Source organism: Dendropsophus ebraccatus, chromosome 10 (genome assembly GCF_027789765.1).
Source record: "Dendropsophus ebraccatus isolate aDenEbr1 chromosome 10, aDenEbr1.pat, whole genome shotgun sequence".
Classification (NCBI taxonomy): Eukaryota; Metazoa; Chordata; class Amphibia; order Anura; family Hylidae; genus Dendropsophus; species Dendropsophus ebraccatus.
In genome coordinates this window covers 32,424,125-32,449,466 of record NC_091463.1, presented here as the reverse complement: position 1 = coordinate 32,449,466, position 25,342 = coordinate 32,424,125, and the positions used below count along the sequence as shown (strand labels likewise).

Sequence of the window (25,342 nt, the reverse complement as noted above, 5' to 3'; positions counted from 1 at the left end):
TAAGTTCAGCATTCTTCTTTCTTGGATAAAACTGTTAGTAAAGCTGTAGTAGCAGTACAGAGGCTGCATGCAATAAAATAGGTGATCATAGTGTATGCAATAGAGCACAAGGCATTGCATTTAGACAAAAGTGTGAATAATGACTTATAAAGTAGTCTTATTAGTCAGGAATTGAAAAATCACGCATTGTTCTACGTGCTGCACTATTCTTGCCATTGAAAGTGATGGAGGCTGTGAAAAGGTGAGAATAGGATGTTACCTGCATGTTGTCACAATTGCTCTAGACAGAAGAGATACAGTATACAGTGTTTAGATTATACATAAACTAAACCAGACACCTTGCAGCAAATCTACAGTCATCGGCTATGTTCACACTATGTATAAGTAAGGCGGTTGTTGCCATCGGCAACAACGGACGTACTTCGTACGGAGTGGAACACTGCCTAGTCTTCTATGGGATCCCGGCCAGAGCGTATACACTTGGGGGGAGATTTATCAAACCTGGTGTAAAGTGAAACTGGCTCAGTTGCCCCTAGCAACCAATCAGAGTCCACCTTTCATTTTCCAAATAGTCTGTGAGGAATGAAAGCTGGAATCTGATTGGTTTGCACCATGTTTGATAAATCTCCCCCTTAGTATACGCTCCGGCTGGGATCCCATGCAGTGCCGCAAAAAACTGACATGTTAGTTTTCTGCAGCCGCAATTCAGATTTATTTATTTATTTTTATTTACAAAATGGGGAAAGGGGGGTGATTCAAACTTTTATTAGGGGAGGGCATTTTTTATTAATAAAACTTTTTTTTTTACCCACATACTAGAAGTATAGATATACTACTGCTGCAGCCAAAAGCAATAGAATGCCGAGCCAGGATCAGCACTATTACGGCGCAGACCCTGGCCAGGTAAAGATGCGGGGATCGCTCCTCCGCGATTACGGGGGGGGGGGGGGTTCTCTGTTGTCCTGTTAGTCCTATATCTCGCCATTTTGCCATGCAAGCCAAAGTTGGGCATACACATACATCAGGGGGTTAAAGATAAGATCCAAGTCTCAAAATTAAGAACAGTAAGAAACAGCAGAAGCTCCCAAATAAGAGAGAGGCGCGTGTCTTTAATACATTCAGTTCTCCCACTGTGATACAGTCTCTTGAAAGTTTGCTGGAATTTTTTTCCATGTGAAGCACAATGATAGTTTACTGTAGATTCTACCAAATATGCTTATCAAAGTGGGTGCAAAGCCCCCGGCGGCTCTCCCTGCTGGAAGGATGCCCTGTCCCAGAACATGTTATCACATTCCTGCTTTCTCTCTGTCACATCTCATAAATTTGACAGCATCCTCTGGCAATGCCCTGCCAGGAAAAATCTTCTCACAACCCCACACAATAATAGATGGAATCAGCCCCTCAGCAAACATCCCAGAGCAAGTGTTCCTGACATGCCCAGGGACCCAGTGAGTTTATAACGTCACTATGAAGTCCGCTTGTAATAAATCCACAGATTGCAGATATGCCACAAAACAGTGATGGCTAGCTGATATTCCGGCTTGATAAAACATCCATCAAACACATGAAAGGAAAACTACTTTTTCAGATCAAGTAGAGAAAAAAATAACCATGGAACCATGAGAATCAAGTCGGTTCCAACTTTCTCCTGCAGGGATGACAGATCGGCTTTGTAGGCTGGAGCACTTTTGCTTAAATTTCACCATGAATTTTCAATCAGTGAGAGCTTGAGTGTTGAATTGTCAGCGACTTAGGGTGCGTTTACACAGAGAGATTTATTTGACAGATTTTGGAAGCCAAAGCCAGGAATGGATTTGGAAAGAGGAGAAAGCTCAATCTTTCCTTTATGACCTGTTCCCTGTTTATAGTCTGTTCCTGGCTTTGGCTTCCAAAATCTGTCAGATAAATCTCTCTGTGTAAACGCACCATTAAAGGGAATCAATCAACCCAATTGGGCTGATTTGGTTCCCTGGTGCACGGTATAAAGCTCAGGTGCAGCTTGCAGCATGTACGGGCCACGGCTTTGGCAGCAGCTTTATACAGGAGAAAATGAAGTTTAATCCGCCGGCACGCAGCAGGCAGAGACGGGCAGGTAGTCATCTCGCCGGCTCCCCACCCATGTCTAGTCACTGCTCCCAGGGGGGTTGAGTGACAGGCAGAGAGGTCCGTTACAGGCCTCTCTCCCTGTCAATCATCCCCACCGAGCGCGATGACAGGCAGAGAGTGGTGACTACACACAAGTGGGGAGCCGCCCAGATGACTACCTGCCCGTCTCTGTCTGCCGGATTAAAGCTTCATATTCTCTGGTATAAAGCTTCTGCTGTAGTCGTGGCCAATATATGCCACAAGCTGCTCAGGAGCTTTATACCTTGCTCCAGAGAACCAAATCAGCCCAATTGGGGACAGAGTAAAAAAAAAAAAAAGATTACACTTACCTACCTTGGTTCCCTGTTGCTCCTGTTTCTGATTCCCCCACTGTTCACCTCTTGCTCCTGCTTAGAAGATGAAATACAGGACTTGCCCATTGAGCCTGAGTGAGGACATCGCTGAAGCTGGTTAAGCAGTAAGGTCCTGCCCCAATGTCTTATCTTGGAAGAGGGAGCAAGAGCAGCGGGGAACTGATCAGGGCTTAGCTTCAAGCTGACAGGGATGTGAGGGGTAGTGAGGAAGTGTTCCAGCTTGCTGCACTTTCTGAGCTTGGGAAAGCCATTTGCGCTGGAGATTTTTTTTTCCCTATATTCTGGAAGCACAGACAGATATATCAAGGTATCGTGTCTCCATGACCTAACAGCTATCTTACTGTGTCAGCAGTTCAGAGCGTGAATTCCAGCTGACAGATTCCCTTTAACTAGCAGGAGATTACATACAGTCTGCTGGTTGGGACTAGCACATAGTGATCTTTTCCCAACTATTTACTAGTGGTGTGTTTAACCTGACAAATTTATCTGAAATTTATCTTTTTGAAGCCAAAGCCAGGAGTGGATTTGGGAAGAGGAGAAATCTCAATCTTTCCTTTATGTCCTGTTCTCTATTTATAATCTGTTCCTGGCTTTGGCTTCAAAAATCTGTCAGATAAATCTCTTTGTGAAAACACACCATTGGGGCCATGCTTGAGGGGTGGAGTGGTAATAGCTGCCACACAGCATGAAAAGGTGGACGCAAGGTGGCAAGTGGACTTAGAACTTGATCAACATGTTAGTTTTGTAAATTTTACTAAGAAGGAGTAGATCAATGTATACCATGTGAATGTGCTTGTGCTGGTATTTGTTTAAAAAAATTGAAATTTCAAGATGATTCCATAATCTTTTCCCCAGCATTGAGTGATTCTGTAAGATTCTCCTCTACTGGATCTGGAAAGAAATATGGCATTAATTAAAATAATTTCCTTTCCATTTCTTCCAGGGATCAGGGTGTCATGAAACCAGAATGTTCAGCTATTAAACATCATTTGGTATCATATCTTTAATTTGTGTATTTGCTATAGAGAAAAAGGCTCGAGGAATATCCTCCAACTCTGGTGATTCCATGATTTTATCTCAGAGTTTGTAGGAGTTAGCGGAGAGAAGACTTGTTACTCTAGGCTATTGTTTGAGCACATCTGAAGCCAAATCCAATAGGAACACCTGCAGAGTGTTTGGAGAAGGACGTACATGTTTATTGGGGTTTTAAGGTTCAGGCTGTAGTGAAAACATTCATGGGTGTGGAATTTTAATCTCTCTGTGAGCCACGGCATGGTTGGGAACAGCTCTGATTTAAAAGGGCACACTTTCATTGCTGAAGGAAGATTTTTAGATAAAAGTGGTTGTCACCTTAAAAAGGACAAGCCTCTATTTGGCCCCAAGTTCAAAGTTCAACAACCTTCTTGTCTGGCTTGAAGTTTACTTCAAGACTGTATATTGCACAATATTAACCACTTGATGTAATATTATAGTTGCAAATAAATACCCAGGGCAAGACTAATCTTGTTTGACCCTATAGACACATAAATACACCTGCATCAGTTGACTTTCATTCCCAATAATATAACTATACATAGAGAGATCTGTCTCTCCCACTGTTCCATAGGAATTCTGTTTCTCATGGAGCTATCCAACCAGAGACATTTCTGACATGTTGTATACACAGCAATTCTAAGAAAGAAGGTGCTTGGTTGCCAGTAGGGATGGTCCGAACCCTCCGAGGTTCGGGTTCGTATGAACCCGAACGCTCGGCATCAGATTCCCGCTGTCTGCCTATGGCTATGGCTGTATCCCAGTTTTCCAGGTGGTCCTCCCGCTGGATCCGCCCGCTGCACGGAGCGGGCAGACAGCGGGAATCATTACCGAGAGTTCGGGTTCGTATGAACCCGAACCGAACTCTGTTCGGACCATCCCTAGTTTCCAGTTCCAGACTGAGATGTCAAATGTGCATGGTCACTCTTCATTAATGTCTATGGAAGACACTTGGTGGCTTCTGTGGTCCTATAGAGATTAAGGAAAAGTGAAGAATGGAGCCTCACAGGATAATCCATTGCAGGAACTGGGGACAGGACAACTCACTCCTGCCCCCCCCCATCATACACACTCACTTCCACCAAGTCAACATTTGTAGTGGCACATCTAATATGCCATAAATGTCTCTAATGGGTAATGTGACCTTATTTTACCTATCCATCATCATGGATCCGTCATTAATGCTATTTTCTGCTGCACAAAAGCCTGAAGAAAAGCTTGCAAGCCGACAATTTTATAGAAATCATAAAAAGTTTATAGGAAGCCCAATAGCCCAAGCTTGCTCGTAAAAAGTCCACACAAATATGAGAAGAACATGCAAACTCAATGTCACGTATACCCTGGTTCTGGTATCAAAAGCTGAGTAACTACTTCTCCTCAAAACACTCCACATCATCTCCTTTCTCATCTCCATAGTAATTTGCTCCTTCTTAGTAGTAATTACCTTTTTTATGAGTTATTTTCTTCTTTGGTGTCTAGAAAATGTTTGCCTATGGCCTCACTTGTTTGCTTATTGCAACCACTTTGACTGTTTACTAGTAGACTATCCACTGTGAAGAGCTTTTATAAGAACACAAGGTTATCTCCAGTCACAACATGTAGTCAGCATTCTCATCCCAACCCCAAACCTGGAAAAACAAATCTGATCCATGGAGGCCCAACAGTACAACTTGGTGCCAGATACCTCATGACACCTTAAAGAGGACTTGTCACTATATGTATGGCTGGAAACCAGGAGGCTTATCTGACTGCCGCTGCCTCCTGGCTTTTAGCAATACTTGTCCGATGGTCACAGTGCCCTCTATACTGTATAATCTTTTAAGTGTGGGGGCTCTATCTCGGAAACGGGGTGCTACGATGCATCGTTGGAAACCAGAAGCCAATGGCACTTAGGTGAGCCTCCTGGTTTCCAACCAATTATGTAGTGACCAGTCTTCTTTAAAAGGTTTTGCAGAGTCCATGACTCAGTGGGTCAAAGGTCTTTTGGCATACAGGGATACCTACACAAAATTAGTGTGCTTGTTTCATGTGACTATACAGCTTTATGACAGCAGAACGTACAGCCAAAATAGTTTAAAAAATGACTTACGGCTTGTTCCTGATTCCTTATTCCAGACATTCCACAACTGCGCAATAAAAAATGGTGTCCAGCATACCACATAGATCAGCACAATAGCAAGAGTCATCCGCACAGTCTTGGACATGGCTTTGGTCACCCCAGTGTCTGAGACTGATGCCGTTCCATTCATTCCAACCACTAGTTTTTCTTTTCTTCTTGACCCAGGGGATCTTTCCGTTCCTAAATATAAGCTATTGTGGATCTCTCTGAAGATCAGCACTTGGCACGTGGTAATAAAAAGTGCAGGCAGGATAAGGACCGCTAGTGTTGTCCAAGTCACATAGGCTTTTAGACCCCACGGCTCTACAAAATGTGCCCAACAATCATGCACACCAGGATGAACCTCGGTTCTGGAGAATATAAAAATCTGTGGAAGACTGAGGATGGCAGAGGCCAACCATGCCAAACAGACTGGTATGTTCCACCGGGCAGAGCCTTTTTTAAAAGTCATCATTGGTCGACAAATCGCTTGATGTCTGTCAAAAGTCATGGCCACGATCATATAAGAAGAGGCAAACATTCCTACAACTTGGAGGTACCTGACAGACCTACAAAGGAAATCTGGACCTTGAAAGCGGTCAGTGATATCCCAGATAAGTTGAGGTAAAACTTGGAAAAAGGCCACCACTAAGTCCGCCAAGCATAGGTGAATCATGAAGGTGTGCATAAGAGCGTTGTGTTTCCGTCTTCGCAAAAGAGTGAACAGGACCAGGCAGTTTCCAAAGGCGGCAAATCCGAAAACAATGGTGAGAAGAGCAATGTTCCATTGTGCCACATAAGGGTTTTTTTTGTCCACATCTTCGCCAGTGACGTTGGTACTTAAACTTGCAACAGGGCTGTGAGTCACAGACATCTACAGGGAAACAATACAAACAACTATAGTCAATGTAAGGCACATCAATAAGAAAAATTCACACATGTATATGCTTGAGAATGTTTTATTACCTATAAAGACATGGGGGGGGGGGGGTTATCAACAGTGTAGTCATAAGTTTTTGTGTGAAAAAATATTTTTACATTACTCTGGTCCGTCATCCAAGTTAAAAGTGTGCGCAGCCACATGAAATATTTTATTTATGGCCAGTCTCATAGCCAAGTTTCTTTCATCATGTCAAACTTCTTACTTTTTGGACACATGTTTGTGCAAATCTACACCAGCTCCGAGCAGTCTTATTCAGGGCACTTGCGTGGATTTGTGCACATTTATCATTCCCTGTGTGATTTTTTTGTGACTTATGCACACACTACACAAAAACTTACACAGATAATGCTGCCAGTACATACACCACGAATTATAAATTATACACCCTTCAATGCATCTTATGTTTGGCACAGCCTCTGTTCCCTATGGGGATTGAGGGGAAAACCTTTTTTTCTGGAGCCTCACCTAACAGAGCAAAGTAATGCCTGGGCCTCACCAGCATGACCAAGCGGATGCTGGGGCCTCACCATCTGTGTTTGAAGTCCATGCAAAAATAAAATTTATTGCTTATTCTACCCTTCATTTGGCTCATAAACTCTATGAAACATTAAAATAAGTACAATATAAATCAATGATGTTCTTAAGGCTATGTTCAGACTTTAAAATCCAAATAACGGAAATACAGGTGCCGTTACACCATAGTAGCGTAAGGTCCAGTGGTCAAGACAAACTAGAAAAATCACCGGCGTATGGGGACCACTTAGGACTAACTAATACTTAACTTTTAATAATTCATTAAAAATTGTAGCAAAAAGGTCCACACTAACAACAAAAAGACATACACTAATGTGCTCTATATACAGTGAGGTAACCTACAGGGCAAATGTAGACATAGGGGAGATATCCCACGTTCCCAAAGGGATGCTAATACTTAGGGACTAATGGCCCGGTGTCAAAACACCTAGGATACAATTAAAGAGTCAGGGAGAAAAGGAGAGGAGAGTAGTGGTGCGCCCTGCTCTCTGCCCTAATAACCTCTTGCCCTGCCTTTTGGGGAACCCACCTCCTTAACAGGGTGGCCCCAACCACGGTGACAGTCCCTTCCTTATTGCACGTGCCCAGTAGGAAACAAGAAGCACAGAAGACAGAAAAGAGTGAAAAAACGGTGTATACTCAAAACCACCTTAAAAACAACCAGCAAGAAATATCATATTATATACACAGTACCTATTATATATAAGCTGTGCTTGTTCCTACACAGCGCCTATATCAAAAGCTGTGTTCGTTCCGACGCGTTTCAGCCATCCCAATTGTGGATGGATTCATCAGGGAACACATATAGCACTCCAAAAGGATGTGCTTAAACCAATTCCTGCTGTGAGGGATATCCTTTCATCATAACAAATACATGGACCTCTTAGGAATGGTACAACACAATATAGTGGTAAATGATTCGTACTCAATATGGTGACAGCAATTAAGGAGATAACAAAGGAGAACAAAAGAATAACCCCAAATAAATAAACGGATGAATATAGCAAATAGTTGTACTTAGCTATACAGATGGACTGAAGTTGTGCTGCCTGCGAAGGTCCATGTTAACCCCACGATGAGAGGGTGACACTGAATCAGAGGCAGGCCAGGCTTATATACCAGTGATAGTGGTATTACTTCCGGGTAAAGGCTAGTGTGTTGGTGCGGTCATGTGACCTAGATGTGGTCACATGACTAGGTTGATGCGGTCAGGTGACCCATATATACCAGTGATAGTGGTATTACTTCCGGGTAAAGGCTAGTGTGTTGGTGCGGTCATGTGACCTAGATGTGGTCACATGACTAGGTTGATGCGGTCACGTGACCCAGATGCGGTCACGTGACTCCGCTACAGTCCTGACTAAATGTTAAATAGCCTCTGCTTGTATAGAGGGCGCACAAGCGCCACTTACCAGCCTACAGAAGCTTCCATAGGACGCCGAAAGTGTCAGAGATGCCACTGATGATGTGTATGAGGATATTTACCAATGCAAATACCTCATAGTATATATAAGGGCAAAGGCAAGTTATGTTAATAGCCCACAACTTACAGAAAAAAAAAAAAAAAAAAAAAAAAAAAAAAAAAAAAAATAAAAAAATAATAATATATATATAAAAAAAAAATATATAGTAACTAAAGTATAACTAGTAATTCATGATGAATGAAATATAAAGAGAAAACAGTCATAGCCCAACATACACCATTCACCCACATATAGAATAATGTGATGGGTAGCGAGAACATATGGTATAAATACAATTATATGGGGTTACATTCCTGGGCTGATAAAGCCACTAAAGATACATAATATGATGTCAATAACCAAAAAACAGTCACCAAGAGCACACAATAAGGGCATTTTTAACCAATGAATGATGAAAACACAAGTGCTTCATTGAGGCCCCTTGGACTCACAGTCCCAAGTCTGTAAATCCACTGGGCCTCCTTTTGGAGAAGGCGTTTATCCAGATCACCCCCCCTGGGTGAGGGTCGTAGTACCTCAATCACCTGGAACTTGACCGTCCATGGGTCAACTCGGTGGACCAATCGCATGTGTTTAGCAAGAGGTTTATCTCGACTGTGGGAGATGTCTCCCATATGTTCTAGTATACGTCTGCGTAGTTCCCGCTTCGTTTTGCCGACATACTGAAGGGGGCAAGGGCAGCTTGCCAAGTATATGACCCCAGAGGTCTTGCAATTAGCGAACTCTCGATTCGTGTAATGCTTCCCATCTGCCCCATGGAAAGAACGAACCTGCAGAATATACTTACAGGCCTTACAGGCCCCACATTTATAGGTACCCTCCATTCGGGCCTGTCTCAGCCACATGTGCGTAGATGGAGGGGAATAGTGACTATGCACCAAACGATCGCCTAAATTTCTACCCCGTCTGTAGGTGACAGCCGGTCTGTCATCCACTAGTTGGGAGACCACAGGGTCAGATTTAAGGATTGGCCAAAAGCGATTGAGTATGTCCCTGATCTCGGTCGCTGATGAGTCATAGGTCCCTATGATTCTCGTTTTAGACAGTCCCTCTGTTGGTGTGTCCCTAGGTACCAGTAAGGGTGCAATTTGGTGATCATGGACCACAATGATTATGTCACTATGTGCCAACAGGTCCTCAAGGATAGGTCTAACTACACATTGTTACGGTCTGATCCTACCCCAGTATTTCAAAAGGAGCTCAAGAATATCTTGGACCAAGCTAAAAACAATAAACTCATCGATCAGAATGAGTTTAATTTTATGTACCCGATCTCCCCACAGGTGGCAACCTTCTATGGACTTCCTAAGGTCCACAAGGGACTGACACCCTTAAAGTGCCGCCCCATTGTCTCAGGTGTTGACAATCTAACCCAGAATGTAGGGATATACCTGGATAAAATTCTCAGGCCGTTTGTTCTCTCTTTACCATCTTACCTGCGTGATACCACTGACTTGTTGCTGCGCACTCAGGATGTTATCCTAGAACAACACCATCTGCTCTGCTCCATAGATGTAGAGGCCCTTTACAGCTCCATTCATCATGATCTAGGACTGAAAGCGGTGGGTCATTTCCTAAGTAGCAGGAGTACCCATGATAGACCACATAACTTATTTATTTTACAACTCTTGGAATTTGTTCTAACCAAGAACTATTTCCTTTTTGCTTCCCATATCTTCCACCAGCTCAGGGGCACTGCAATGGGCGCCCCTGTGGCGCCTACTTACGCAAATTTGTTCCTGGGCTGGTGGGAGGAAGCTATGGTCTTTGGTGATCACTTATTGGAATACCAGCAGCATATACAATTATGGGCTAGGTATATTGACGACGTGGCAGTAATCTGGTCAGGCACGCGCAGCGAGTTCGTGGATTTCATGCAGTGCCTCAATACCAATGACATTGGGATGAGGTTTACTTATGAAATCCAGGAACAAGAATTGTGTTTCCTGGATGTTACCCTTAAGAGAGGGGCTGATGGTAGGCTTAATACGGCCATCTATCGAAAACCCACGGCCGGTAATTGCCTGTTACGGTGGGACAGCTATCACCCACAACCACTTCGCCGAGGTATCCCGAAGGGGCAATACCTCAGGGCTCGGCGTAACTGTTCCTCCCCAATTGCGTTTGAACAAGAAGCAGATACGCTGTATAAGCGTTTCCGCGATCGTGGTTACCCTAACCATGTACTCAAAACGGCCTACAAGGAGGCCAAGCAACGAGATAGACGGACGTTACTGGTACCTAGGGACACACCAACAGAGGGACTGTCTAAAACGAGAATCATAGGGACCTATGACTCATCAGCGACCGAGATCAGGGACATACTCAATCGCTTTTGGCCAATCCTTAAATCTGACCCTGTGGTCTCCCAACTAGTGGATGACAGACCGGCTGTCACCTACAGACGGGGTAGAAATTTAGGCGATCGTTTGGTGCATAGTCACTATTCCCCTCCATCTACGCACATGTGGCTGAGACAGGCCCGAATGGAGGGTACCTATAAATGTGGGGCCTGTAAGGCCTGTAAGTATATTCTGCAGGTTCGTTCTTTCCATGGGGCAGATGGGAAGCATTACACGAATCGAGAGTTCGCTAATTGCAAGACCTCTGGGGTCATATACTTGGCAAGCTGCCCTTGCCCCCTTCAGTATGTCGGCAAAACGAAGCGGGAACTACGCAGACGTATACTAGAACATATGGGAGACATCTCCCACAGTCGAGATAAACCTCTTGCTAAACACATGCGATTGGTCCACCGAGTTGACCCATGGACGGTCAAGTTCCAGGTGATTGAGGTACTACGACCCTCACCCAGGGGGGGTGATCTGGATAAACGCCTTCTCCAAAAGGAGGCCCAGTGGATTTACAGACTTGGGACTGTGAGTCCAAGGGGCCTCAATGAAGCACTTGTGTTTTCATCATTCATTGGTTAAAAATGCCCTTATTGTGTGCTCTTGGTGACTGTTTTTTGGTTATTGACATCATATTATGTATCTTTAGTGGCTTTATCAGCCCAGGAATGTAACCCCATATAATTGTATTTATACCATATGTTCTCGCTACCCATCACATTATTCTATATGTGGGTGAATGGTGTATGTTGGGCTATGACTGTTTTCTCTTTATATTTCATTCATCATGAATTACTAGTTATACTTTAGTTACTATATATATTTTTTTTTTTTATATATATTATTTTTTTTTTTTTTTTTTTTTTTTTTTCTGTAAGTTGTGGGCTATTAACATAACTTGCCTTTGCCCTTATATATACTATGAGGTATTTGCATTGGTAAATATCCTCATACACATCATCAGTGGCATCTCTGACACTTTCGGCGTCCTATGGAAGCTTCTGTAGGCTGGTAAGTGGCGCTTGTGCGCCCTCTATACAAGCAGAGGCTATTTAACATTTAGTCAGGACTGTAGCGGAGTCACGTGACCGCATCTGGGTCACGTGACCGCATCAACCTAGTCATGTGACCACATCTAGGTCACATGACCGCACCAACACACTAGCCTTTACCCGGAAGTAATACCACTATCACTGGTATATATGGGTCACCTGACCGCATCAACCTAGTCATGTGACCACATCTAGGTCACATGACCGCACCAACACACTAGCCTTTACCCGGAAGTAATACCACTATCACTGGTATATAAGCCTGGCCTGCCTCTGATTCAGTGTCACCCTCTCATCGTGGGGTGAACATGGACCTTCGCAGGCAGCACAACTTCAGTCCATCTGTATAGCTAAGTACAACTATTTGCTATATTCATCCGTTTATTTATTTGGGGTTATTCTTTTGTTCTCCTTTGTTATCTCCTTAATTGCTGTCACCATATTGAGTACGAATCATTTACCACTATATTGTGTTGTACCATTCCTAAGAGGTCCATGTATTTGTTATGATGAAAGGATATCCCTCACAGCAGGAATTGGTTTAAGCACATCCTTTTGGAGTGCTATATGTGTTCCCTGATGAATCCATCCACAATTGGGATGGCTGAAACGCGTCGGAACGAACACAGCTTTTGATATAGGCGCTGTGTAGGAACAAGCACAGCTTATATATAATAGGTACTGTGTATATAATATGATATTTCTTGCTGGTTGTTTTTAAGGTGGTTTTGAGTATACACCGTTTTTTCACTCTTTTCTGTCTTCTGTGCTTCTTGTTTCCTACTGGGCACGTGCAATAAGGAAGGGACTGTCACCGTGGTTGGGGCCACCCTGTTAAGGAGGTGGGTTCCCCAAAAGGCAGGGCAAGAGGTTATTAGGGCAGAGAGCAGGGCGCACCACTACTCTCCTCTCCTTTTCTCCCTGACTCTTTAATTGTATCCTAGGTGTTTTGACACCGGGCCATTAGTCCCTAAGTATTAGCATCCCTTTGGGAACGTGGGATATCTCCCCTATGTCTACATTTGCCCTGTAGGTTACCTCACTGTATATAGAGCACATTAGTGTATGTCTTTTTGTTGTTAGTGTGGACCTTTTTGCTACAATTTTTAATGAATTATTAAAAGTTAAGTATTAGTTAGTCCTAAGTGGTCCCCATACGCCGGTGATTTTTTTATGTTCAGACTTTGTATGAGACCGGTTTGCGGAACGGCCGGTCTCTGCCTGGATCATCCCGGCCGATACTTAAGTACCAGACGAATGATCTTTCCGTCCGCAGTGTTGTGATGCGGGCGCATCAGCGCGCACCTGCATCAGAACCTCCCACAGCACACAATGAAGCAAGCGACCGGAGCCGCTCGCTTCATTGTGTGAACTGACAGGGTTTCCTACGGCCGCAATTCATTGAATTGCGGGCGCAGAAAACTGACATGTCAGTTATTGCGGGGCCGCACGGGATCCCAGGCCGGAGCGTATACGATGTGTAAACGCTCCGGCCGGGATCCCATAGAAATGTAGGTAATGTTCCACACCGCATGAAGTATGGTGGCAACAACGGCCGTACTTTTACGTAGTGTGAACATAGCCTAAGGTTGTGTTTACACGTACAGGATCCGCAGCAGATCTGCTGCAGATTTGATGGCGCCGATTTGAATCTGCAGCAGATCCGCAGCAGATTTGATGGCCCAGAGTTACTTTGCATTGAATCTGCGCCATCAAATCTGCTGCAGATCTGCTGCAGATCCTGTACGTGTGAACGCACCCTTAACCAGAGATTGTTACAACCAGAACTATTAGGACCAAACCGCTTATAGTCACTTTTGTGAATACTGCCTCCCCAGCTGAGCCTTACCAATAACAAGCAGGCATCTCACTGGTTATGCCCACCTCACAGTTTGAAAAGCACTGGGTTATAGAATATATGCTTGGTTTATGGATACAGTAGAGGAAGGTATAAGGTAAGGGATAGCGGCAAGGTGATAACAGTTTCCATGGATTTAGACCTCTGGGGTTCTTACTTCTTTGGGATCCATGCTGTTGTGATGACCTTCACGTTTAAGACTGGACTATAATGTCTTTATTGTTGAACTGTTGAAGTCCTTGGGCTTCTATTTAGGTCACAGTCGCCACCTACTAGTTTCCTACCTTTGGCTTATCCCAATATGTATGTACAGTATGCCAACAAAAGGAAACCAAGGATAGACTATAGAGCACAATGTCAAGTATGAGATAAGAAGATAAAAGGGAGAGTTTGGTAAACAACCTTTTTTGATGATGAATTGCAACTCTTGACCAGAAGTTACCAGCCTATTGGAAGTCAACTGCCAACTATTACATGGACAAGGCATCACAAAAACTTTCAATTTACCACACTCATCTCATAGCAAATGTCAATTTCCCCATACGTGTTTCTAGGAGACATAAGGAGGGTACGAGGCTTTCATTATTTCTTTCATTACATGCAGAAGAAGACCTCAAGATCCTCAGGCCAGTTCTTTTTTTTTTTTTTTTAATTCTAAATTTTATTCATTTTCAAAAGTTTTACAAAAAGATACATGTATGCCATTAGCTGTACAAATTCAAGGAAGAACAAAGCACCTTTGGGTGCACAAACTACAAATATAACATGGACAAAGAGCCAACATGGCCCAACATTACCAACTGAGGATTTAGCAAGTATCTCCCACACCGGGGAGGCCATCTGTGAAAATGAGGGGTGTCACATCTTGTTGAAAGGGAAAAGAGCTGGCGCTCAGAAGTAGAGAGGAATGAGAAACAGTAACAACTGGAGAGAGGGGGGGGGGGGGTATGGGCAAGGGAGGGGAGCTACAACACCGAGGGGCACACGAAGGGAGAGGGGAGTGACGACCAGCATACACACCAACAGAAGAAGCAACCAGGCAGGGGGGTAGGGGGGAGGCGAGGCACCTCACTGAGAGATGAGGGTCTTATATTCGTCGGAGTCCGTGAACTGTTCCCAGTAGTACCAGGTCTGAAAGAACCTGAAGTTCCGCTCATGCAATTGGGCAGTAAGGTCCTCCATATATTTTAAGTCTTCCACCCTCCGTAGCCACATAGCGATGGTGGGTGGAGCTTGTTGCCTCCAGGAGGCCGGGATACAAGCCCTGGCAGCATTGACCAAATGGCGGACAAGGGAGCGGCGATAGCCTCTCAACGGGATGTCCGATAGGTGCAGGAGAAACAGTGACGGGGAGAAAGGCAAAGGAGAGTCTGTGAAGGTCGAGGCAATACGCCACACTTCTCTCCAAAAGGGGACCAATTTGGGACAGCTCCAAAACGTATGGAGGAGGGTCCCTTCCTCGCCGCAATTTCTCCAGCACAGGGGGGACACTTCGGGAAAGATTCTGTGAAGGCGGACCGGAACCCGGTACCATCTAGAGAGAATCTTATAACCCGCCTCCTGTACCCGGGAGGAGATGGAGGAGGTATGAGTACAAGTATAAATTCGGTCCAATTGTGGGCCCGTAAATGATACGTTCAAGTCCTGCTCCCAGGCAGAGAGGAATGGAGGAGGCGGCTGTTCCGGGGGGGAGCCCAGCATGGCGTATAGAAGAGAGAGAGAATGTCTGAGAGGGCCCGTGCCAAGGCATAACGTCTCTAACTGAGTAAGCGTGCGAGAGAAAGAGGATGGAGCAGGTAGAGAAAGGAGGAAATGGTGCAACTGAAGGGCCCTCCAAAACCCTAAGGGAGAAGGGTCAGAGAGGTCGCGGAGCTCAGAGAGGGACACCCAAGTGGGACCCCGAAGAAACCTGCGTGCACGGAAGGAGCCAGCTTGGAACCATTCCCGAAAAACCGGGTCAGAGGCTCCCGCCGAAAATGAGGGAGAGCCTATGACCGGGAACAAAGGGGATGGGTGAGGAGCTAGAGAGGCCGAGGAGAAATATTTCTGGCAAAGTTTAAGAGTTGGGGCGACCGTTGGGTGAGACCCGACCAGTCTACTGGAGTTAGGAAGCCAGGGAGCCGCCAACAGGGAGAGGGGGACGAGCGACATCTCAAGGCCAACCCACTGTTTTGAGGAACAGTGTCGGTGCCAATCTATCACCCTAACCAGGTGACTGGCTACATAGTAAAGAAGGATATTGGGAAGGCCCAACCCGCCACGCGTCTTCGGCCGGTACAGGACCGACTTCGCTACCCTAGGTTGTTTATGGGCCCAGATGAACTTGGTCAGTAAGGAGGAAAGGTGTCTGAAGAAGCTCAGGGGCACCGTCACTGGCAAGGCTTGGAAGAGATACAAAAGTCTTGGAAGGATGTTCATCTTGAAGATGGAACAACGGCCAAACCATGTAAAGGTGCCCCGGTGCCACCCAGATAGGTCCGCTTCGATCTTTTTCAGCATAGGGGGGAAATTAACCCTGAACAGGTCAGAGACAGAGGGGGTAAGCTGGACCCCTAGATAGGATAGAGAGGAACTCGACCAGCGAAAAGGAAAGGAGTCTGCAAGAGAGGAGGCCAACGAGGGTGAAAGAGAGAGGTTCATCGCCTCGGATTTCTGAAGGTTAATTTTATAGTTGGATAGGGTTTGGAATCTGGTAAGCTCAGAGAGAAGGTTGGGGAGAGAAACCGTAGGGCGGGTGAGAAAAAAGAGCAGATCGTCCGCGTAGGCCGCCACCTTATGGGTGACCGACCCCACGCGAACTCCCGAGATATTTACGTTCTGTCTGATATGGCGTAGGAAGGGCTCAAGAGTCAATATGAAAATTAGGGGGGAGAGTGGGCACCCCTGACGGGTACCGTTGTGTATCGGGAAAGAAGACGAGAGAAGGCCGTTGACAGAGACCTGAGCCGAGGGGCATGAATAGAGAGACCCGATCCAGGCCAGCATGCGGGGGCCAAGCCCCAGGTGCTGGAGGGTGGCGGTCAGGAATGGCCAGCCGACCCTGTCAAAGGCCTTCTCTGCGTCGGTGGAGAGGAGCATTGTGGGTGAGGGATCAGAGTGAGCATAATGTATGATATTGATGGCCCTAGTGGTATTATCCCTGGCCTCCCGAGTGGGCATAAAGCCCGCTTGGTCTAGATGAATGATGGGTTGTAGGAGTGGAGTGAGACGGGCGGCGAGGATCTTGGAGAAGAGTTTTAGGTCAAGGTTCAGGAGGGAAATAGGGTGATAATTTTGACAGAGGGAGGGATCCTTCCCCTCCTTAGGGATGACTGTAATGTGGGCGCGCAGGGAGTCGGGGGGGAGATGAGAGTCGGCAGTAAGGGAATTGTAGGCCGCTAGAAAGTGATCGCGGAGCAGTGGGGCGAAGGTTCTGTAGTACGGAAGCGTAAGCCCATCAGGGCCGGGGGCCTTCCCCGATGGGGAGGATTTGATAGCCCAATTCCACTCCGTGGGTGTGATGGGAGCCTCCAATAGGGAGACGCTTTCCTCCGGAAGGGAAGGGAGACCCGAGCTAGAAAGATAATCGGAGATCGCCGAGCGTAAGGCATCCGACGAGGACATCGAGGGTGAAAGGTTATACAGTTCACTATAGTATGAACGGAAAGCGTCTGCTATGTGTGAGGTTAGAGAAAGTTTAGAGCCCGCCGGAGAGGATATAAAAGGTATAAAGGAGCGAGACCTTTGGACTCGGAGTGCCCGAGCCAGGGTCTTGCCCGGCTTATTGCCGAATTCAAAGTAGTGTCGGCGGCAACGGGCCAGCGAGGCCCTGGCGTAGGAGAAGGTAAGCTCCCGGAGTTTGCTGCGGAGTGTGGCCAGCTCCGCGGCGACAGTCGGGGCCAAAGTCCGTTTATGACTATTATCCAGAACAGCGATCTGGGAAACCAGCGATTTTATTTTTGCCGAGCGTTCCTTCTTAAGCCGGGATGCGAGCTTAATGAAGGTGCCCCTGATGTAGCATTTGTGAGCTTCCCAGGTCACTGTTGGGGACGTGTCAGGGGTGACGTTGGTAGAGAAGTAAGTAGTTAGTTCAGATCGCACTTCGGCGAGAACCCCCGGGTCCCTCAGTAAAGTCTCATTAAGGCGCCAGCGCCACGATCTAGGTTGCGGTAAGGGAAAGGAGAGGGAGAGAGAGATGAGAGCGTGATCTGAAAAGGAGATCGGGTCTATAGAGGCCGCGACCACCCGGTCCAGATGAGAGTGTGAAACAAAGAGATAGTCGATACGAGAGTAAGAGTTATGAGGGTGAGAAAAGAAAGTGAAATCTTTGTCCTGAGGATGTAGGATACGCCAGGCATCCATTAGCTGGAAGGAGTAAAGAGACTGCTTGGCACGGCGAAGAGAAGAAAAGGGGAGAGAGGAGCGTCCAGATGAAGAATCCAGAGCAGGGTCCAGCGCCATATTGAGGTCCCCCCCAAAGACCAACAGGCCCTCCAGAAAGTCCTCCACCTCCAGAAGACATTTGTCCACAAAGGTTGACTGGCCACTGTTCGGGAGGTACACTGTACCGAAGGTACACAACGCACCCGCCATTGTGCCCTTCACGAAGAGGTAGCGCCCTTCCTTGTCCGCCCTGTGATCCATATACTCCCACGAGGTTGACCGGGATATCAGGATGGCAACACCTTTGGTTTTGGAGTCGGGAGAACAACTGTAGTATGCATCAGGGAAGTTACGATCTGAGAGTTTTTGCGGACTGTCGGCCCGAAAATGAGTCTCCTGTAGGAAGGCCACAGCGACACGCTTGGCCCACAGGAGCCGCAACAAGGAAGAACGCTTCTCAGGAACGTTCAGCCCCTGTGCATTGAGGGAAACACAGAGGACGGACGACATCTCTCAGGGAGGGGGACAGACACACACGCACACACACCCACACACACACCAGGGGAGGGACCGGGACACCGACACTAGGGGACAGGCAGAGGGAGGAGGGGGAGTCGGGTAACAAAGACCCAAACACTAGGATGGGCAGAGACCACTAATGCAGCCTGCCTAGAGCCTGTGAGGGGTAGGCCACACGGGGGAGTGTGGAATAGAAGACCAAGGGTCTCGGCTTGAACACACAGGGACCAGTAAATTCAGCTATCCGGGCACATTATGCACGGAGGAACAGGGGACAGGACCTACGGGGTCATATTCCCTCAGGTAATAAACCAAGGAAAGTTGGGTAGGGTGTAGTGCACCAGGGGGGGGAGGGGACCCCCTAAAGAAAAGGGGGGGTAGGAGACAGGAGGGAGGGAGGGAGAGGTAATGCCAGCGGGGGAGGACCCCAAGAAAGAGGTAGAGACTCCCAACAAGGGGTAAAAAAGGGGGGAAGAGTGCCAGGATAGAACAGGGAGGACAAAAGGGGGGTAGAGAGGGGGGGGACCTATCACAAAGGCCCAACCGGTACAACATAAGCAAACCATAGTTAAGTAGGAAGAACCACAAAGAAAAACCCAATTTAAACAGTACCACGCAATGGCGTACAGAGACACAGGTTACAATAAAACATGAGAAAACAAACAAAACAAAACAAACATAGGCAAGATCTCAGGAATACCAACACAGTTGCATAGAGTAGAATGTTAGAGCCATTGTACAGACTGGAATATGGCGTGATAGTGACGTCCGACAGCCCGTCCGGAGTTTTGCCTAGTGTCTGCACAGGTGCGTGGATGGGAGGGAGGTGAGGAGGGTAGAGGAGAAAAGAGATGGAAGGGGGAGGGGGAGGGGGGGAAGGGAGGGGTAGGGGGGGGAAGGGGGGGGGGAGGGGAAGGGAGGGGTAGGGGGGGGGGAGGGGAAGGGAGGGGTAGGGGGGGGGGAGGGGAAGGGAGGGGTAGGGGGGGAAGGGGGTGGGAGGGGGTGGGAGGGGGGGGGGAAGGGAGGGGTAGGGGGGGAAGGGGGTGGGAGGGGGGGGGAAGGGAGGGGTAGGGGGGGAAGGGGGTGGGAGGGGGGGGGGAAGGGAGGGGCAGGGGGGGGAAGGGGGTGGGAGGGGGTGGGGAGGGGGGAGGGGGGAAGGGGAAAAAAGAGAAAGGAGAAAAAAAGGGGGGGGGGAGGGAAGGCGGGTAGGGAAGAAGGGGACAATAATGCAGACCGCCTGTAGGCAAAGAGGACCCCCAGAGTCAAAAGGGTAGCTGCCCCCAGGGACGTACCAATAATTCAAGTTACAGCGAGCGCTAGGAAGCACTAGCAGAATCCTGAAGAGTCACACACATGTATAGAAGACATAGTGAAGGAACCACAGTGCAGCCGCAGGTACAATGTAGGAGCATCACCTGGTAGGTATGTCAAAGTATTGCCCAGAACCTGCGTATTACCACGTAGGGGGGAAGCCTTGAGGGAAAGGGAAGGGGAAGCGTCTCGCAGGTGAGGGGGGGGATGGGGTAGGAAAGCGAAGGGGGGGGGGGGGGAGGCAAGTCCTTCAGTAGTGAGAGGAGACAGGGGGAGGGGAGGGGGGGAGGAGGTGAGGGAAGGCCAGGGAAGGCCAGGGAGGGAAGGCGAGGAAAGGCCAGGGAGGGAAGGCCAGGGAGGGAGGGAAGGCCAGGGAGGTAGGGAGGGAAGGCCAGGGAGGGAAGGCCAGGGAGGGAAGGCCAGGGAGGGAGGGAGGGAGGGAGGGAGGGGGGAGGGTAGGGTAGGAGAGCCAGGGTGGGGGACCAACATGAGAGGAGGTGAGCAAATAGGCGAGGTGTGGAGGCCCCCATATCTCACGGGGCAACAGGCCCTATAGCAGTCCCAGAGTAAGGGTTACCAAGACATAGCAACACAATAAGCACTATGCGATCCAATCTGGCCCCCATAGGAGGCGGCTCACGTGTCCCGGAGTCCCGATGAGAAGGAAGTCACGGACCTCCCGCTGTCGAGCCTGATTTGCCGAGTATGCGGGAACAGGACTCTCAGCGGCGCCCTGCACAGTCCTCCGACGGTCTTCCCCTAACCATCGGCAGGCGTTGTGGAAGAGGTGACGGACGGGGGTCCTCACGACGAGGGGAGCGGGATCGTCGATGTTCGGTAGAGGGCGACCGGCGGTCGGGTGTTGATCTGGCCGCGGGCAGGGGGAGAATGGGAGCAGTCCAGTCCGGTATCGGCAGGGCAGGGATGTCTAGGAGCTTGAAAACTTCCGGTAGGTCTCCCGGGGTGCGTACAATGCAAGAGGTGCCTCCACGCCGCACGATAAGGTGGAAGGGGTATCCCCACCGGTACGAGGCCCCTTCATCTCGAATCATTTCCAAGAGAGGGCGCAGGAGGCGCCTCATTGCCAGGGTACGGCGGGATAGGTCTGGCAGCAGAGTGACCTCAGCGCCGTGGTAGTCCAGGGGGCCCAACTCCCATGCGCGCTGCAACAGAGCCTTCTTCTGCCGAAAGTAATGAACCCGGCACAGGACGTCCCGGGGACGGTTGCGGTCTTGAGTACGGGGTCCGGCCACCCGGTGCGTTCTGTCCATTTCCACGTGGGTGTCTTCTGGGTCCCCCAAGTATTGATTAAAGATACAGCGTACAGCGTCCCTCAGGCCAGTTCTTATCTCTCTTGTTCTTTAACTAGGAAGGAAACTATGTACACCATGGAAAGATATATAGTATAAACCTGGCTTGGAACTGCACATATGGACACTATAGCAGGGACTGCCTCTATGGTGCACAAGTCCTCTGTATAACCTGATCAGCTTTTAACTTATTTGAGGGCACTTGACATCACAGCTTACATGGACTTTCTTCTCTTTTAGATAGAATGAAAGGGAGTTCCAAAATAATCTCTGCCTCCCAGATCTTACATATCTCCAGTCCTGATAACATCGCAAAACATTGATGTCAGCGGATGTTTTATATCCCTTTATTATTATAATTATCTATTAGATCAATGTTAAAAACAACAAACCAATTAGATACAGATACTTAAGTGTTTGCTCACACGTGGCTCGCCCTTCATCATAACTAAATATCTCCATTACTACGATTCTCCTTGGCACTTACTTAATATGGGTCCATGCAATGGGAACAACTCAATGTTTAACACATTTTAATATTCCCATTGTCATGTTCCTGTTTGGGTACATTTCATCACAAAATATTTTGTAACCTATGAGGGAGAGGTTGCATCTGCCGCTATATAATTACCCAGGAATCAGGCATCTCCTCTGGGTGCTTGATCACTATTCGGCAGGTGCCTATTACATGGGTCTATTTATAAGACTCTCTACACATCAGTGTCAGGAGTAATGGACGTTATAATCGGAGCCATTAAATGTTTGCTGAATTTCTGGAGTGAATTGCTATTTCTGGATATAATAATTATTACAGTACGTGTACCTAACGTAACTAGAAGAAACCAAGCTAAATGAGCAGTACGGCGGCATCTGCTATATAATGAATTTCGGATAGGCTCAAACATTCTATCACTATGACCCAAATTTTTTTCTTCTCCACAATATTTCCCTATATTAAAGGGGTTGGCTACTTTATAATAAAATAGCTAAAATCAGACTCCCCTCCTCCAGGCTGTGCTGCCCTGCTCTCTGGTGAATCTGTCCATAAGATGGTTGACATGGAGGAGCATGTGACTATGCCCCGTTTCCAGTGTCCACCACTGAGCCTGTATATGCCTATGAAAGACACTGGGGGTGGGGCATGGTCACATGCTCCTCCATGTCGGCCATCTTATAGACAGATTCAGCACAGAGCAGGGCAGCAAAGCCTGGAGGAGGGGGGAGTCTGATTTTAATATAAAGTGGCCAACCCCTTTAAATGATGAATCACATAAAAATCTTATCCCACCACATCGATGATGTTGCATTTCAAACAAGGGATAGATCACCACTTTCTGTACCCCCTAGTAATTCCAAGCAGTGCAGTATCCATTGGTTTCAAAAAGTCACTTCATGGCAGATTTATATAATATTAAGAATCCTTGGAAAAGTAGGTGGATGACAACCTCTATAGTCACCGTAATGGCCGCCAATACAAGAAAAAGTAGAACAATTACTGTTACTGGGGGAAAGAAAGCAGACACTTTTTGCTAACCCTACTCTGTTGGAAGATTCCCAAAGCCAAGAACTGTCCACAAGAAGTAAGTCAATGGAGCTCCAGACACAACCCATGGACAGGTGTGGTTACCTGCCACTTCATTGTAACAGTAGGCTGGGGTCCCAATTTGTTAGCTTGGGCCCCCAATGGTAAGTGGAAAGGGGATTACTTTGTCAGATGGGAATACCTCATGGACAATAGATTTCCTATAGTAACCATGCAATGGGCTAAATGTATAAAGTATACACAGTACAGAGTATATTGTATGGACAGACATGGAGTTAATATAGTAAGGGAAGAACCAAAAGGGGGGTAAGGTAAGATGGTAGTTTAGCAATTTATTGCATACAACCCTTACTCTTACATGCACAGTCACAGCATCTACATGTTTTTATGAGTAATTCCATGTGTTCTTCAGGGGAATACAATATACGGCCTCTCAGGGTCACCAGATACTGTTGCTTGATCCAGTTCCAAAGTCATATATTTTAGAAGCCAAATGAGTTCCTTCTTCTTTGTATTAGCAGACACGTGGATTGCTTGATATCCTAAACTTCTTCTCTGCCTGGGGGGTCATGCATGTTGTAAAGACATTCCAAACACTTTGCAATGACCAGAGAAGCCTATAGAGGGGGCTGTGTGACTCCACAATTAGAGATGGGCGAACCTTGAGCATGCTCGAGTCTATCCGATCCCGAACTTTCGGCATTTGATTAGCGGTGGCTGCTGAAGTTGGATAAAGCCCTAAGGCTATGTGGAAAACATATAGTCATTGGCTGTATCCATGTTTTCCTGACAACCTTAGAGCTTTATCCAAGTTCAGCAACCCCCAGCTAATCAAATTGCGATCATTCGGGTTCGGATGGACTTGAACCCGAACCTGGTTCGCTCATCTCTATCCACAATCCACACACTGATGCAACAAGCAGCTACTGGGTCTATACACAGAGTGCAGTAGCTATAAGGGGTGCACAAGTAGTAGTCCTATCCAGGCCCTGCTGCCAGGAATGCCAAACCCCCTCCGCCACATGGAAATGCACAGGACTATAAACAGCAGAGCTGATTTTATCATTTCACACAATATGCTGTGGTTTTCCATAGGACTGCTGAATAATGACTCTTACATCTGTATTTTGTGTTGCATAATGAAAGTATGGAACTGGCTCCAAAATATTAGCTATGGTAGTCTGGGGATGCAATGGCTTACACGGGTATGGAAATATTTAAAGTGATCGCAAGGATTAGCCATTACCTTATGATTGTGGAGGTTTGACTCCTGATATGCTTTCTGATACTGAGAATAAAAGGGGCTGAATTAAGGATTGTACAAAAACTTCTGCCTCCTCGCTCCCATTCCCATCCCTATTGACAGCTAGAAGCTGTCCCAAGCAGGCATAGGAATGGGAGGGAAAGCAAAGAGACCTTACAGCTTGTATCCTTTCAGGGGCTCGGGAAAGCCTCTTTGTACCAAAGAACAAAGGCATGGTTATGGAGGCACAGATGGATATATGAAGGACACCAAGTGTCTCCCTGACCTAACAGCTCTCTAACCATCAGCCGTTTGGAACTTAAATTGCATCTGACAGATTCCCTTTAAATAAGCTGTTTTGGATGCAGAATATGTGTCAGTTTTCCACAGCAGCACAAACTTTTTTTTTTAATTACATAAAACTGTGCTTCCACTGACTCTAATGGTAGCAAGGGAAACACACTAAAAAGATGTGACTTCAGTTCTTTTGATGGTAGTTTAGCACCAAAGCTCCTATTGAAGTGAATGGTGGCTTTAGAGTTGGTTCATCTCTCCTGCTTGTGGCTCAGTGAGACAGGTGCCAAAGCCAAACCTTTACCTTTAGGGTATGCACAAGGTAAGAAAGCTTGTCCATGTGCAGTGCTGTGGGTATCAGCCCTGAAGCTGTAACCACATGATGTCACCTTAATAACTTTACCTGGATGCGACCATAATCTCTGCCCCCTATAGTTACTTTATTAGCAATTCCCTGTACAGTTGATTGTATTAAGATGAAAATTATATTGAGGAATATTGAAAACTAATACAGTTATGAGCGGAATCATGTCTAATATAATACACTCTCTCTATCAGTGACAAGCCGCAGGGAGTGTATCTGGCAGCGGCAACCACCTGGATCATACTGGATTGTAACCAGTATCAGTGATTGATCAGATAGCTGTGGGCTGAATCTCTGCAGCCACTGGTTAAAAGCAATAGTCCTGACAAGGCTACGACAGCAATAGTGCACTATCTCTATAAGAGTTCTTTCGGGGATGTTGTATGCACCTGATATGGTGTACAGGGTATAAATGACACAGTACAATAACCCACCACTGCCATATTATATCCACAGAGCTTTGTAACTGCATGAAATAAGAATCTGACATCTATGATGATACAAAGAACAGCTGAGCTTTTCATATTATTTCTCATATTTTGCCCACTAGGTGACAGCAGACTATTGCAGTCTGGAATTATAATG

The 25,342-nt window shown here is 46.8% G+C and overlaps 1 protein-coding gene across 4 annotated transcripts in view; it reads right to left on the bottom strand.

The window, feature by feature from the left end:
- Nucleotides 1-25,342, bottom strand: part of AVPR2 (arginine vasopressin receptor 2) — a 93,060-nt gene that overhangs the window by 5,428 nt on the left and 62,290 nt on the right. For all 4 annotated transcript variants that reach the window (XR_011364768.1, XR_011364769.1, XM_069985821.1 and 1 more), the window contains exon 2: nt 5,581-6,463. Coding sequence is in view for 2 of the 4 variants with exons in the window: in XM_069985821.1 (XP_069841922.1) it covers nt 5,581-6,463 (883 nt within the window). In the remaining 2 variants the exon portion in view is untranslated. The remainder of the gene's footprint in view (nt 1-5,580; nt 6,464-25,342) is intronic.